This window comes from Indicator indicator, chromosome 2, assembly GCF_027791375.1.
Source record: "Indicator indicator isolate 239-I01 chromosome 2, UM_Iind_1.1, whole genome shotgun sequence".
NCBI lineage: Eukaryota > Metazoa > Chordata > Aves > Piciformes > Indicatoridae > Indicator > Indicator indicator.
The window spans coordinates 29,561,962-29,574,642 of record NC_072011.1 but is presented as its reverse complement, the minus strand read 5'-3'; the positions used below and the strand labels follow the sequence as shown (position 1 = coordinate 29,574,642).

The 12,681-nt window shown below is 44.0% G+C and overlaps 1 protein-coding gene across 1 annotated transcript; it reads right to left on the bottom strand.

The window, feature by feature from the left end:
• Window positions 1–4,161: 4,161 nt before the first annotated feature.
• C2H1orf131 (chromosome 2 C1orf131 homolog) lies at window positions 4,162–12,673 on the bottom strand. Its single transcript, XM_054393236.1, has 8 exons — window positions 12,613–12,673; window positions 12,156–12,437; window positions 10,305–10,325; window positions 8,365–8,411; window positions 7,126–7,221; window positions 6,670–6,756; window positions 5,660–5,706; window positions 4,162–4,436 (listed from the first exon to the last, which is right to left on the bottom strand). The coding sequence occupies exons 1-8, from the start codon at window positions 12,671–12,673 to the stop codon at window positions 4,307–4,309; spliced, it is 771 nt and encodes a 256-aa protein (XP_054249211.1). The 3' UTR covers window positions 4,162–4,306.
• Window positions 12,674–12,681: the final 8 nt, after the last annotated feature.

Sequence of the window (12,681 nt, the reverse complement as noted above, 5' to 3'; positions counted from 1 at the left end):
AACAGTTGTTTGACTTGGGCCTTACTAGCTTTGTAGTATCCTGCTTAAATACAAAGTCAAGAATTCACCTTTGAACAGAGCAAGGTAACACGAAAACACGAAGCATCTTGGGTAGATCAGCTTTGGAAGGGAGTTTACAGTTTGATGTCCTTCAATTGGTTATGGTAACAAATCAACCACTTTGCAAACATAAAGGATAGGTTGCACTGGGTGATCCTGGGGTCTCTTCCAACCTGGTTGATTCTGTGATTCTATGATACTTGTCACTGAAAATTACCAAACAAGGATGGAAAGTTTGGTGGGTTTGTTTGTTTTTTTTTTGGGGGGGGGGAGGGGTTGGGGAGTTTTTTGGGATTTTTTTTTTCCCCAAGTGAGCTGCTTTTAGTTTTTACTGACAACATTTCTGGCAATTCCTCTGCCCAGCACTACCAAATGCTGCACACACTGGCTAGAGCAACAGCCTGAAGCACAAGTTGATCCCAAGTAAGACGCACTTGGTCTTCTTACATCCAGAAGCCCATATGCAAGCCCCAGAGAAAAGAGGTGCAGGGCTCCTGATTCTTTGCACAATACAGGAGACTGGTGTGCGTTTTACCAACAGAGGCACTTGGCAGCATTTCCCCCTTCTGTTAAGTGACTTTTTTGTTATTGCAAATGGATCCATGCAGAATTAATTACAAAATTATTTTTTATGCTAATTGGAGGACTTCTAGTGTTTTCCTGTGAAGCAGTAGACAGAACTATTCCTGGATCCCAATTGCATTTCTTCATCCTCCACTTCCCATAAATGTTGTCAATAAAAACACTAACCTTTATAGGTAGCACAGTGAGAAGACATTATGTGATGAATGTTAAAAAATAAATGCATGAGGTAAACCTGCTGTTACTTCCGATTGTTAGATGAAGCATGAATAACACTAATTTAAATGTTGGCAACCAAAAACGTGCAAAGGACTAAGCTAATGGTGTTCACTTCTGGTTAAATGAAAGATGAAAAGTTGTTACTGTGTTTTCTTCTTACCCATAACATTTTTTTTCCTTTATCCTCACTTCTCATAGCTTATATGAGTTTGGAGCTGGTGAGATATACGTCTCTGCTGTGTCTATCACCAGATCAAAAAGAAAATACAAACTTTTTGTAATTTTGTACCTGTAGCAAGCATTTGTATTTTTTGACTTGGAAACAAACTGCTTTTTGTCTTTTGGTCCCACTAAAACTTTGTGTAGTAATATTATTTTATTATTACCCTTTTGGAAGACCTGACATGTGAGTTTATGCTGTTTAACAGTTTCTAAATAAATTCTTATAACATTGCCAACAAATTCAGCATCAGTATCCTATTTATTACTATAAATTATTGTTTTTAAAAAATATTGTCGTAATACAGACAAGGCCTTACACAGGACACACACCCCTAACTCTTTTGTTACCTGCTTTGTTACTATAGTCAAGAATAATCCTGTAGTTGGAGAAAGCCAAGAGTCCTCCCTCACAGCAACCATCTGTGCTGGATTCAGCAGCACGAAACACCTCACATCAGCACTCCATTAGCTCTGGCTCCTGTTGGTTATAGTACCTGGGGATGTGCTATTTAGCTCCAATCCATCTTTGGCACTTTGGGTGATTTCCCACTCTCCAGGAATTTCTGACAATGAAGCAAACCGAGCCTGGAAATAACTGTGACACCAGTAGGGTCCAGTAACAAAGGCCTTTGGGCAAGTATAAAAAAAACAGATGGGCCTGTCAAAGCAGTGAAGACAAAACTTTGTGAGATGCTTTAAAATCTTGAAGCTGCACACCTCTACACCTTGTGATGGACTGAGCAAAGTTACAGAGGCAGCACACTCAGCCCCAGTAAAAAGGCACCCATTGAAGCTATGCAACCTTCATAATCGTCTCTTTAAATAAAAGGCAAAATAAAGCATGCTGACACGCTAACAGCAGTGCCAGGGTAAGAAACAGGAACTCAGCCAATACAACCAAGAGCAAGAACAGACAGCAGTGTTGAGACACCATCCATCATGGGCTTTTTTATTTTTTTCTATCCCTGCAAGAGACAACAGCTTGGCACCAACTTGTTCATAGCAAAGGCTTTGACTGGGAGGAAATATAATCACAATAGTTTTAGCATATGGGGAAATGCGAATAAAGCTAACTGTCACAGGAAAAGACATGCAAAAGAGAGCAGATAATGAGAAATCCCTGCATTCTTCCTTTATCCCTCATTCCTCCACTCAGCTGCAGATAGAGGACAAAATAAGATGGTCCCCGCTCTCCCTTGCCCACAATCAATCAGTTACTCAGTCAACACTGGCTTTCTGTATTAGTAAATGCTCCAAAAGCAACACAGCTGCCTGAATGTACACTTAAGATACTCCCCTAATTAATAACATACAATAGTCCAGAGAAACATTAGGTGCATAATAGGTTCTCCACAGTTGTTTGCCAGATGTTGATGTTACCATTTTTGTTAATGAATCTAGCAACAAAATAGGACTGAAGGTACCATGCTTAACTGAGAGCAGCATCCTACAAGGATGTAGCATGGCCAACTCAAATCACCTTAGGGATTTGATATAAAGGTACAACCTGTTACCTCGTAATAGAAACCTTTCAAAATGCATACACACCAATGTTAAATAAATGAGAAAATGTACATTTCTGAATAAGCCTTTGGCATCTTTTGCCCCAAGCTTTCATGTTCTACTGTCAGCTTGGCATTTTAGTTTACAAGTTCTTAAGAACTGAGTTTTTTTAAACTCTTCTTTAAGAGCACTTACAGTGCGAGACCAGGACTGCAAAAGCAGACACTACATTCTGACCAAGTTTCACTCCCAGATAGCTTTTAGCAGCTGTGGAAGGGGAAATTGAACCCTTTGAACTACTCAAGCTGAGTGAGGACATGATACTCCCACAGAACACAACATCCAAAGCCCAGCTGTTGCCTCAACAAGTCTTGATGCTCTGTATTCAATTCTGCTTAGTGACTACACCTTCACACGCCATTGCTACTTGACATTTCTGCAAGTCTGTAACTAGGTAGGATTGTTAATTCTGGTTTGAATCTGCAACCAATACTGAATCATAAGAATTAAATTATGCAATTATGAAATGTGATAACAGTATTTAGCAATCCAGCTCTGCACACCCTTCCTCCTCCCAGATGGCTCCAGAAACACTCCCTTCTGCTTTTTACTCAGCTCCTTCCCTGCAGGCCCTATCCCTTCCCTTAGTCCTCTGTGCTGGCAGGACACTTCTCTAAGGTCTGAAATTAAGGTGAAGGTGTAGGGGAAAGCATCCCTTTCCGTGGTGTGGCTCTCCCAACTCCAGAATACTTCCCTGTTCTGTGAAGGGGGCAGCCTCCAATGCTGCTGTTGTGGGAGAGGGCTGTGCTACTGGCCTTGCTGCAAGCTGTAAACTGACACAGACCTTGCTGTCTGGTCAGGTTAGAGACCACCTTACTCAGGCTCCCAGGTGGCAGGCAGGAAGTGTGCTTCATTTCCTCAGCCTGTACACTGAATTTTACTAATAGACCTGGAAAGAGTTTCTCCAGTAAGGGCTGTTTTCCTGTTAATACACACCTGCTTTACATTCACTGCCAGACCTGTTCAAGCAAGCTACAGGTAACCACAGCATGAACTTCTTTCCCTATTATTTAACAGTTAACCTGATTTTTGCCTCCTCCTAAAATATTCAAGTTTCTTTAGCTTGAGGTAGAATGCAGTTATGTTACTCCTGCCCCGTATGTCTAAGACAGCAGCTGGAGGTGAGATATACAAGTTGAGTCTGTTACTCTTACATGAGATGAAACTTCAGAAAAAAAAATTTCCTTCCAAAGCAGGTAATTTTGAAACCTGAAGAGGTTTTGCTGGACGGGAAAACTGTTGTGCTATTTCCCTATTCACTAACAATTCATAACAATACAGAAACAAGTGTATGCCTGATAAATGTTTCTGGTTCAGAGCAAGTAAGGTATTGCTATTTTCATATTCCTTCCAGATAAAAGCAGAGAGTCCTATCTTTTAGACCATGTGGCCGCTAAGCTGATTCTAGCTTTTTTTTTTAGCATGTATTGCCTAATAACAATAATCTATGTAGCATTCTTAATAAAAGTCTAATTTTATTTATAAAAACGTTAAATTCTTATATTCTTCCCAAGACAGAATGGAATACAGAAATTCCTGCAATAACAAATGATGTAAAAAAAATAGAATATGGTGGGAAGGAAGGAGGTTCCATCAGTCTGTGTTGGTAGCAACATAAATTCCATGTTATGTGTATTGTCCATTTCACTGTATCATAAGTTCATTTGATAACTTTAGATGATTTAATTTTCTTTATATCATTGCTTTGCAGAATCAAGGTTCCATCTCTGAATTTTCCAACTTGTCCTGCAGGCCAAATGCTAGGCACTGATTTCTTCCTCTTGAATTTCCTGAAATAGGAAGAGGTAAAAGCAAACAAACAAACAATTAAGAGAATCAGCAGAAACATGAAAACTCTCAGTATGGTGAAAAATGTCACCTATTTATGCAATCCGTGTTAGGTATTATGCAATATAAAAATCATAGTAGGTAACGAACATTTGTTACCTGCATAGCCATTCAGAATTTCAGCATACTACAGAATGATTTATATTTTAAAAAGTTTAGAAACATGAAAAGTTTTTAGATAGAGAAAAAAGACAGAGCACCTTTCAGTGAACCTGCTATACTGATGTGATGGATTTAAGACTGTCTTTTTAATTTTTCTTCACAAAGTTTGAGCAGTGAAAGAATGTAAATAAATCACTATTGGATGTAAGAAAGCAAAATGATTATTCTAAACACTTCCATTGGAGAGGTAGAAATGTTTAAGAATCTCTACTCAAAACAAGGTTGGGGAGTTGAGCAGTTCTCAGCTTGCTTGCTGGGCTTCTGTCTGCTGCTGCTTTTTTTCTGGCTGAAGATAACACACTGACCTTGACAAGCTAAGTCTAACAGCTTCTCTGCTTCTTGACTCTCTGCCTTCTGCCAGGGGGGACTCGGGGGAGTTCCTTCTGGCTGGGGGGGAGGCCCCTTGGGGCAAGCAAAGGGGTTTTGGTTGTGCTTTTCTGTTGATTGTACATATTTGTAAATGTTGTGAGTAGTGTGTATTTGTACATATTCATTGCATTTCATCATAGATTGTAGATTTGCTTGTAAATACAGCTTTCATTTGCTTCCAGACTGAGCTAGCCTGGTTATTGTCGGTGTGGGAGGGGGATTTCAGCTCTCACACTGTTACAACTGATGAAGAACGCCACTTTGCCTTTCAAGCCTCTGTTTACTGTAGCTTGTGTTTTGCAGAAATTTCTCAGGACAAATGCTCTGAGTCAGTGGCATTTATATCCTGGGTCTGCACACAGGAATTTCTATCCATCTCACCTCCAGCTGCTGTCTTAGACATACTGGGGCAGAACTAACATATTTTCAGTTAAGGATTGTAACTAAAGCTTCTGAAACCACTAGACACAGAGCAACATCATCATTTTGTGACTGAGCTCTTCTGCAGTTGAAGAAAATTCTTCTACTGTGATCTGCATGATTTTGGTATAAGAATACACAGTTACACAGGGGAAATACACTGGGAAGGATGTACAAAAGCAAGTCAATTTTAACCATGTTAAAAGCAGCTCACCTCTCCTGTTCTTTCTTCTTCTTCTTAAGAGAATCACCTTTATGTTCCTATTTTTAAAGATACATATTTTAATGGAAATGGAACAGAGCATCTTGGCTAAATAACCACCTGCACACAAAACAGATTGCTTCATGGGAGAGCAAGCATATATAGCAGATTGGGAGACCTTCTGATGGGCCAAGAGAAGCAACATGTTACAGAGGCACTGCTAGGAATGCCCAGAGCCCTTCCTGTCACCTTATGGGAAGTATGGCCCTCTCATGACCAACATGCTGCACCTGCCATGTGAGGAAGCACAAATCCAGCCACATGAGGAGAGAGGCTTGCATCCTGGGCATGTGACAGATCCCTGGGTTAAAAAATGAACTTGCTACCTGGCAGGTGTGCCTGGTTGCCTCATTGAGCATACTTATCAAATAACAGGGTTTGGTCCTGTCTGGTCATGCACTGGATGCACTTTGAGCCACATGACAGAGGAGAAGTAGGTCTCCTGGGAAAGAGGGCGGCAGGAAACAGGGTCACAGAGCAAATACTTGCCCACAGCCTGCTCCCACCTACATAAGCTGACTCTATAGGGAGGCTTGGAGCCAGATGAATGGATGCAACAGACACCTCACCCTTGCTTTAAATAATGAGCAAGATCCTAGATGGAATTGTGCTGATATAAAAGTAGCTGATGATCCATCTCTGGGGTTAGACAACATGCAACTTTAATTGGTCATTTTTTAATCTCTTCACAGGCAAGAAAAAAACCCAACCTGCTCATTTTGTATCATCAATCTATCCACCTCAGAGGATAAGGCAGTGAAACCCACCACAAGCCTAACTCTGTGCCCTTCGTACTACACACGACCAGCTTTTACAGATGGGAGATTGCTGGAGCCAAGAGTTCATTCCACGAGGAGCAGAGAGTGTCAAGCTTGGACACTCCTCTGCCTGAGGCATTATCTGTCAGGCTCTTGGGCTAGCTCTTACTTGCTGCATTTTTATACAGAAAATTGCACACAAACCTTTCTTTTATCATCATCCTCCATTGTTTTTTTCTCTTTCATTTTCTCTTGGTAAGTCTTGTAGTTCACATGTTCCTTTTTAGGGGGCTGCAATAAAAATTGGGAGGGATACCACTGATGAAATTTTCAATTTGCTGCAAAAAATATTTACACACTTGCATGGACAACATTTTTCAAAGTGGTGGTATGGAAGCACTAGAAATGGCTTATTTTCTTTTGGGTGAGAGGAAGGGACTTCTGGGATGTAAGGTAGACAGAGAAACTACATCTTTCTTGGTGATGCCAGTAGGGAGGGATGCTTATGCTCTGCATCAGTCCTACAAGGCTTCCACATACAGCCAGGGCAGGAGCTTTTGTGTTTTAAAAAAGAAGCACTGAAACCCCCGCGTGGTTTTTACTATTCTCCTGCACTGCAACAGCTGGCTGACCACCTAGCACAAATCAAGTGACAATTACCTTGGCTCCCAGCATGATAGCACGCTCCTGTTCCCATATACGTTGGTCCTGCTTCTTGTAGCCAGTGATTCCAAACTTGTGCACTTCCAGACGAGCCTAGAACATTAAAGAAAATTGCCAGCATTTCATAATTTATCCAACTTGTTGTAAAATAATGACTACAGCAAATCCTGGCTAATACCTAAAAATCAGCGTGCTATAAAATAAAACTGATTTTGGAGCTATGCTGCAGAACAGTTAACTACTGTCCATCTAATCTCTGGATGGTGAGCACTGTTGGACAAGTCTTAGTTCTTTTTATTTCACATGGAACAATACATGGATTGGATCTCATCCATATAAAAGTGAATCACGTTGTGCTGCACCCACAGCACTCAGCATTTACAAAGTGTCCTCATTCCTTTCCTGCAGAGCATGAGTGAGCAAAGCAGGAGTGAGAATCACATATGGGCAGATGGCAGAATGGTTTGAGTACACACACACAGATAGAGCTGACACTATGCAGTACTCTGGCAAAAACAGTGGTGAAATCATAATCTCTTTAAAGTCAGTGGTAAAATCTCAGCAGTACAGAGCACCACACAGAATCTCCACTGACAGATTTGACTGGGTCACAGCAGGTCCCTGAGCAGAGATCAGGCATATAAAACAACCTGCACAGATCTGTAAACAAGTCAGTATCTAAGAAGGCCTAGGCTAGTTATACTCCTATAATAGCAGATAAGAAAAGGAAAAAAAAAGAGGGGGGGAAAGATAAATGAGAAAAGTCACCTGCTGTTTGAAAAACAGATGCTAGTACACCTTTTTACCCCTCCCACATAAGATCAGAAATCCGAGATTAACACCATAGGCCTGAAAAAGCTATGATAAACATTATGGGTATTTGCATAGCTTTACACAGATGAAATACATCGATCAAAAGATCACAGGAGCCTGTTCCAGCACCCTGTGACCGTTACAGTAAAATTTTTCTTCCTGTTGAGGTGGATCCTCCTCAAATTCTCATTGGAAGATCAGAAAAACCACAAAATTGTAACACGCCTCTCCTCATACAAAGCAGTTGACAACAGCCAGCATGCTCCTCCCTTGCCACAGCATGCAACCAACATTACCTGTTAGGAAATCCTAAGGACTTTTTCTGGAAGTGTTTCCCATCAACCCCACAGTAGCTTTCCTAAGGATATAAATACACATACCTGCACACTAAAATATGAGATTAGATAGGTCCTGCTGACTTACTTTTTCAAAGTTAAATTCTTGTTCATTCGCATTTTTTCCTTCATCCACTATTTTGGTCTACAAACAAAACAAAGCATTTCCAATTAACATAACAGGCAGTATCAGTTTAAATGCTGATAAATTTTTGGAAAACAGCTAAGTGTAAAACAGGTTGCAGGGAACAGCATACAGCTTTCCAGCGGTATCTTTTTCTAGCTTTACTACCTGGATTTACAGGAAGATAACTGCCACGAAATGCCCTGGGTGAACAATGGGGTGCCCCTCTAAGAAGGTGACATGGCCGGCAGCCCAGCTGAAGTGCCTCTACACCAAGGCATGCAGCATGGGCAACAAACAGGAGTGCCTCTACACCAAGGCATGCAGCATGGGCAACAAACAGGAGGAGTTGGAAGCTACCCTGCTACAGGAAAGCTATGACGAAGCGGCAATTACGGAAGCTTGGTGGGATGAATCCTATGACTGGAGTGTGGCTATCAATGGCTACAAGCTGTTCAGAAGGGACAGGACAGGAAGAAGGGGTGGAGGTGTTGCCCTCTATGTAAAGAAGTGGATAGAACATGAAGAGTTGTCACTAAAGAATAGCCATGAGCAGGTCGAAAGCTTGTGGGGAGGAATTAGGGATTGGGACAACAAAGGGACGTTTGTGGCAGGAGTCTACTACAGGCCACCTGATCAAGTGGAGCCTATTGATGAAGCCTTCTTACTCCAACTGGAGGAGACATCACAATCACAGGCTCTCATCCTGCTGGGGGATTTTAACCACCCCAACATCTGTTGGAAAAGTAGCATGGCTAGCTGTAGATAACCCAGGAGGCTCCTGGAGCACCTAGATGACAACTTCTTAAGACAAGAAATTAACAGCCTTACACGAGGGGATGTGTAACTGGACCTGTTGGTCACAAGTGCAAGTGAAGTCATCAGGGATGTCAAAGTCGAAGGCAGCCTGGGATGCAGTGATCATGCACTAGTGCAGTTCACTGTCCTAAGGGATATGAAGCCCATGAGAAGCATGGTCAGGACTCTAAATTTTAGGAAAGCAAAATTCCAGCTCTTCAAGGAGTTAGTAAATAGGACACTGGGAAACAGCCCTCAGGAACAAGGGAGCAGAATAGAGCTGGCAGATCTTTAAGGATGCATTCTATAGAGCACAGAAGATCTCAATCCTCACATGTAGGAAACTGGGCAAGGAAGGTAAGAGACCACCACGGCTGAGCTGTGACCTGCTGGCCAAACAAAAGGGCAAGTTGTGACTACATAGGAAATGGAAGAAGGAACAGGCTTCCTGGGAAGAGTATAGGGATGTTGCGTGGTTGTATAGGGACGAGGTCAAGAAGAACAAGGCACAGCTGGAACTGAACTTGGCAAGGGATGCAAAGAAAAACAAGAAAGGCTTCTACAGGTACATTAACCAGAAAAGGAAGGCTAAAGAAAGCATCCCCCCGAGATGAGCAACAGTGGGGAACTTGTATCAACAGACGAGGAGAAGGCAGAGATTCTCAACAACTTTCTTGCCTCAGTCTTCACTGGCAACCCCTCTCCTCATGTTGATGGTCCACAAGATGGAGACCAGGGAGACAAAGTCCCTCCCACCGTAAGTGAAGACAGGGTGCATGACCATCTGAAGAACTTGAAGGTATACAAGTCCATTGGACCTGATGAAATGCATCCCAGAGTCCTGAGGGAACTAGCTGACTCTATTGCCAAGCCACTCTCCATGATATCTTAAAAGTTTTGGCAGTCAGCCAAAGTCCCTGGAGACTGGAAGAAAGGAAACATTACACCCATTTTTAAAAAGGGTAGAAAGGAGGACCCTGGGAACTACTGACCTGTCATCCTCACCTCCATGCATGGGAAGATCACAGAACAGGTTGCCCAGGGAGCCGGTTGGGGCTCCATCCCTGGAGATACTCAAGGTGAGGCATGACAGGGCTCAGGGCAACCTGATCTAGTTGAGGATGCCCCTGCTTACTGCAGGGGAGATTGGACTAGATGACCTTTGGAGGTCCCTTCCAATCCAGACCATTCTATGAGTCTGATTGTTGGCTCACTCATGTCCAGCTTCTAATCCACCAGTGTCCCCAAGTCCTTTTCCTCAGGGCTGCTCTCTAATGTATCATCCCCCAACCTGTACTGATAATGAGGACTATTCTGACCCAAGTGCAGGATGTTGCACTTGGCCTTGTTGAACATCATTAGGGTCACCTGGGTCCACTCCTCTAGCATTTCCAGGTCCCTCTGGATGACATTTCACCCCTCTGGTATAACAAGCACACTACTCAGCTTGGTGTCACCTGCAAAATTGCTGAGAATGCACATGATCCCACTGCCTAGATCACTGATGAAGACATTAAACAGTAGTGGTCCCAGCACAGACCCCTGAGAGGTCTCCGTCTGGGTATGAAGCTATCGAGCACCACCCTCTGGATGTGACCACCCAGCCAATTCCTTACTCACTGAAAAGTCTACCCATCAAATCTGTATCTCTCCAACTTAAGAGAGAAGGTTGTTGTGGGGGACCGTGTGAAAGGCCTTGAAAACATCCAGATACACGACATCCATTGCTCTTCCCTTGTCCACTGATGTAGTCATATCCATACTTGTTGCAGAACAATGGCACAGAAGTAGTCAAGAGGCTTTGCTTCCTGCTTTCCTCACTTCTTGACGTATCAGCAGTCCTATCTACAGATCAATTTATTCTGTTGGGATACCACTGTTTCAAATACACAATACCCATCCATACACGATACACATTCTGAAACTGGGGCGGGGGGGGGGGGGGAAAGAACAAATCTTCAAGTTCTGCCTCCAGCCCTGCTTCAGCCTGCACTTCCAGTAAACCTGTTGGGAACGATGGGATTAAGAGTAGGCAGTGTCTTTACAAAGCAAGAATTGTCTAAGAGGGAATTGGAAGAGAAAGGGAGGAACCAGACAGTTTACTCTATCAATGTGTATGTAAACAACAAAGGGGCTCTGCTAGGTACCCTACCTTGAACCTTGCTGTGAATCAGTAGGGGTTCTGTCAGAAGACGACAGACACTGAACACAACCTGAACTTCTGAACGTTTAGGACAGAGCGCAGGCTTAATAGACTACTGAATATTAACTTCTCCGCTCAGAGAAGTGAAAAACCTAATTTAAATGAAGATACATTGTATGATGCAGGGGGGCTGCATGTGAAGGGGGGCCATGTAGTAGGCGTTTCAGGAAAGACTGAATCCTGACTGAGTACCTTAGCCAATGGAGAAAGGGAGAGGGAAATTCACAGCCGGGAATTTAGGATAAAAGGGGAGCTGCGTCTCCCAGCAATTTGGGAACTGTCCCATGGACTCTCCCTTTATTCAAATAAAGTTTTAAAAGACTCTCTGTCTCTGTTTTGAACAGGAACTTGTAAATCAGATTCATTTCTCCTTGCAGGAATCAGCCTCATCAAAATGACTGTCAAAGGATCCCAGCTGTATTAGTAAGAGGGAAGGAATCACACATGGGAGAGGGGATTATGAAAGACATCTCACAATTTATGGTGGCAGAATAGGGAGATAGAAAAGAAGAAATCAAAAACGACAAACCAAACATGAAAACAGCTTTGCTCGGTTTTAACTGACACCAGATAAGCACGTCCAAGGCCAGTATCTACTCGCTGTCAGGTCTCTTGTTTGGTTTTTAAACAGCCAGCAAGATATTCACCACATGAGTGTATCCCATTGCAAGAAGGGCCCTGCTAGGAGAGAGCTGCAGGAGAGGGCAGGCCTAGGGCTCACCCACCTACCCACCGCCCAGCCCTACCTCGGCACCCCCGGGTCCTGCCGAGGGGTTAGGCCGCGTTTTCCTCTTCCTCCCGCGGAACACGACGACCTCCACAGCCGGCGGCGCGGCTGAGGGCTGCGGGGTAGTGGCAGAGGCAGCGTCCAGCTCGGCCCGCAGCTCTCCGAAGAAGTCTCGGGCCCCGCGCCGCCCGCTCGCCGCCCCGCCGCCACTGCCCGCAGCCGGCTGCGGCCCTAGGCTCTTCTCTGCCGGCGCTTCCCCTGCGATCACTTCCCTGTCCTTCGCACCATCCCGGACACGGGACTCCTCACCTGAATGCCAGAGCACATGCCCCGAATCAGCCGCTTCAGAGTGAACATGCCCGGCCCCCTCACTTCGCCATGCCCCAGGGAAGGCCACGGTGCCGCCGGCATCGGCACAGCGCCCGACCTGGCACAGCCTCACCCTGCTCCCCCGCCAGTTCGTGGCGCGACTCTGCTCACCCACCCAGGTCGTAGAGGGCACCGAGCACCGCCTCCAGCCGACGGCACGGCTCCCGCGACCCCATAGTTGCTG

Excerpts from the sequence above, each read along its gene's own strand:
- C2H1orf131 (XM_054393236.1), bottom strand. The coding sequence starts at position 12,673 with ATGGGGTCGCGGGAGCCGTGCCGTCGGCTGGAGGCGGTGCTCGGTGCC. Across the intron at positions 8,412-10,304 it reads GGCATCCTCAACTAGATCAG|TGGATGAAGGAAAAAATGCG; the intron begins GTTGCCCTGAGC and ends AGACCAAAATAG. Across the intron at positions 6,757-7,125 it reads CTATCATGCTGGGAGCCAAG|CCCCCTAAAAAGGAACATGT; the intron begins GTAATTGTCACT and ends TTTTTATTGCAG.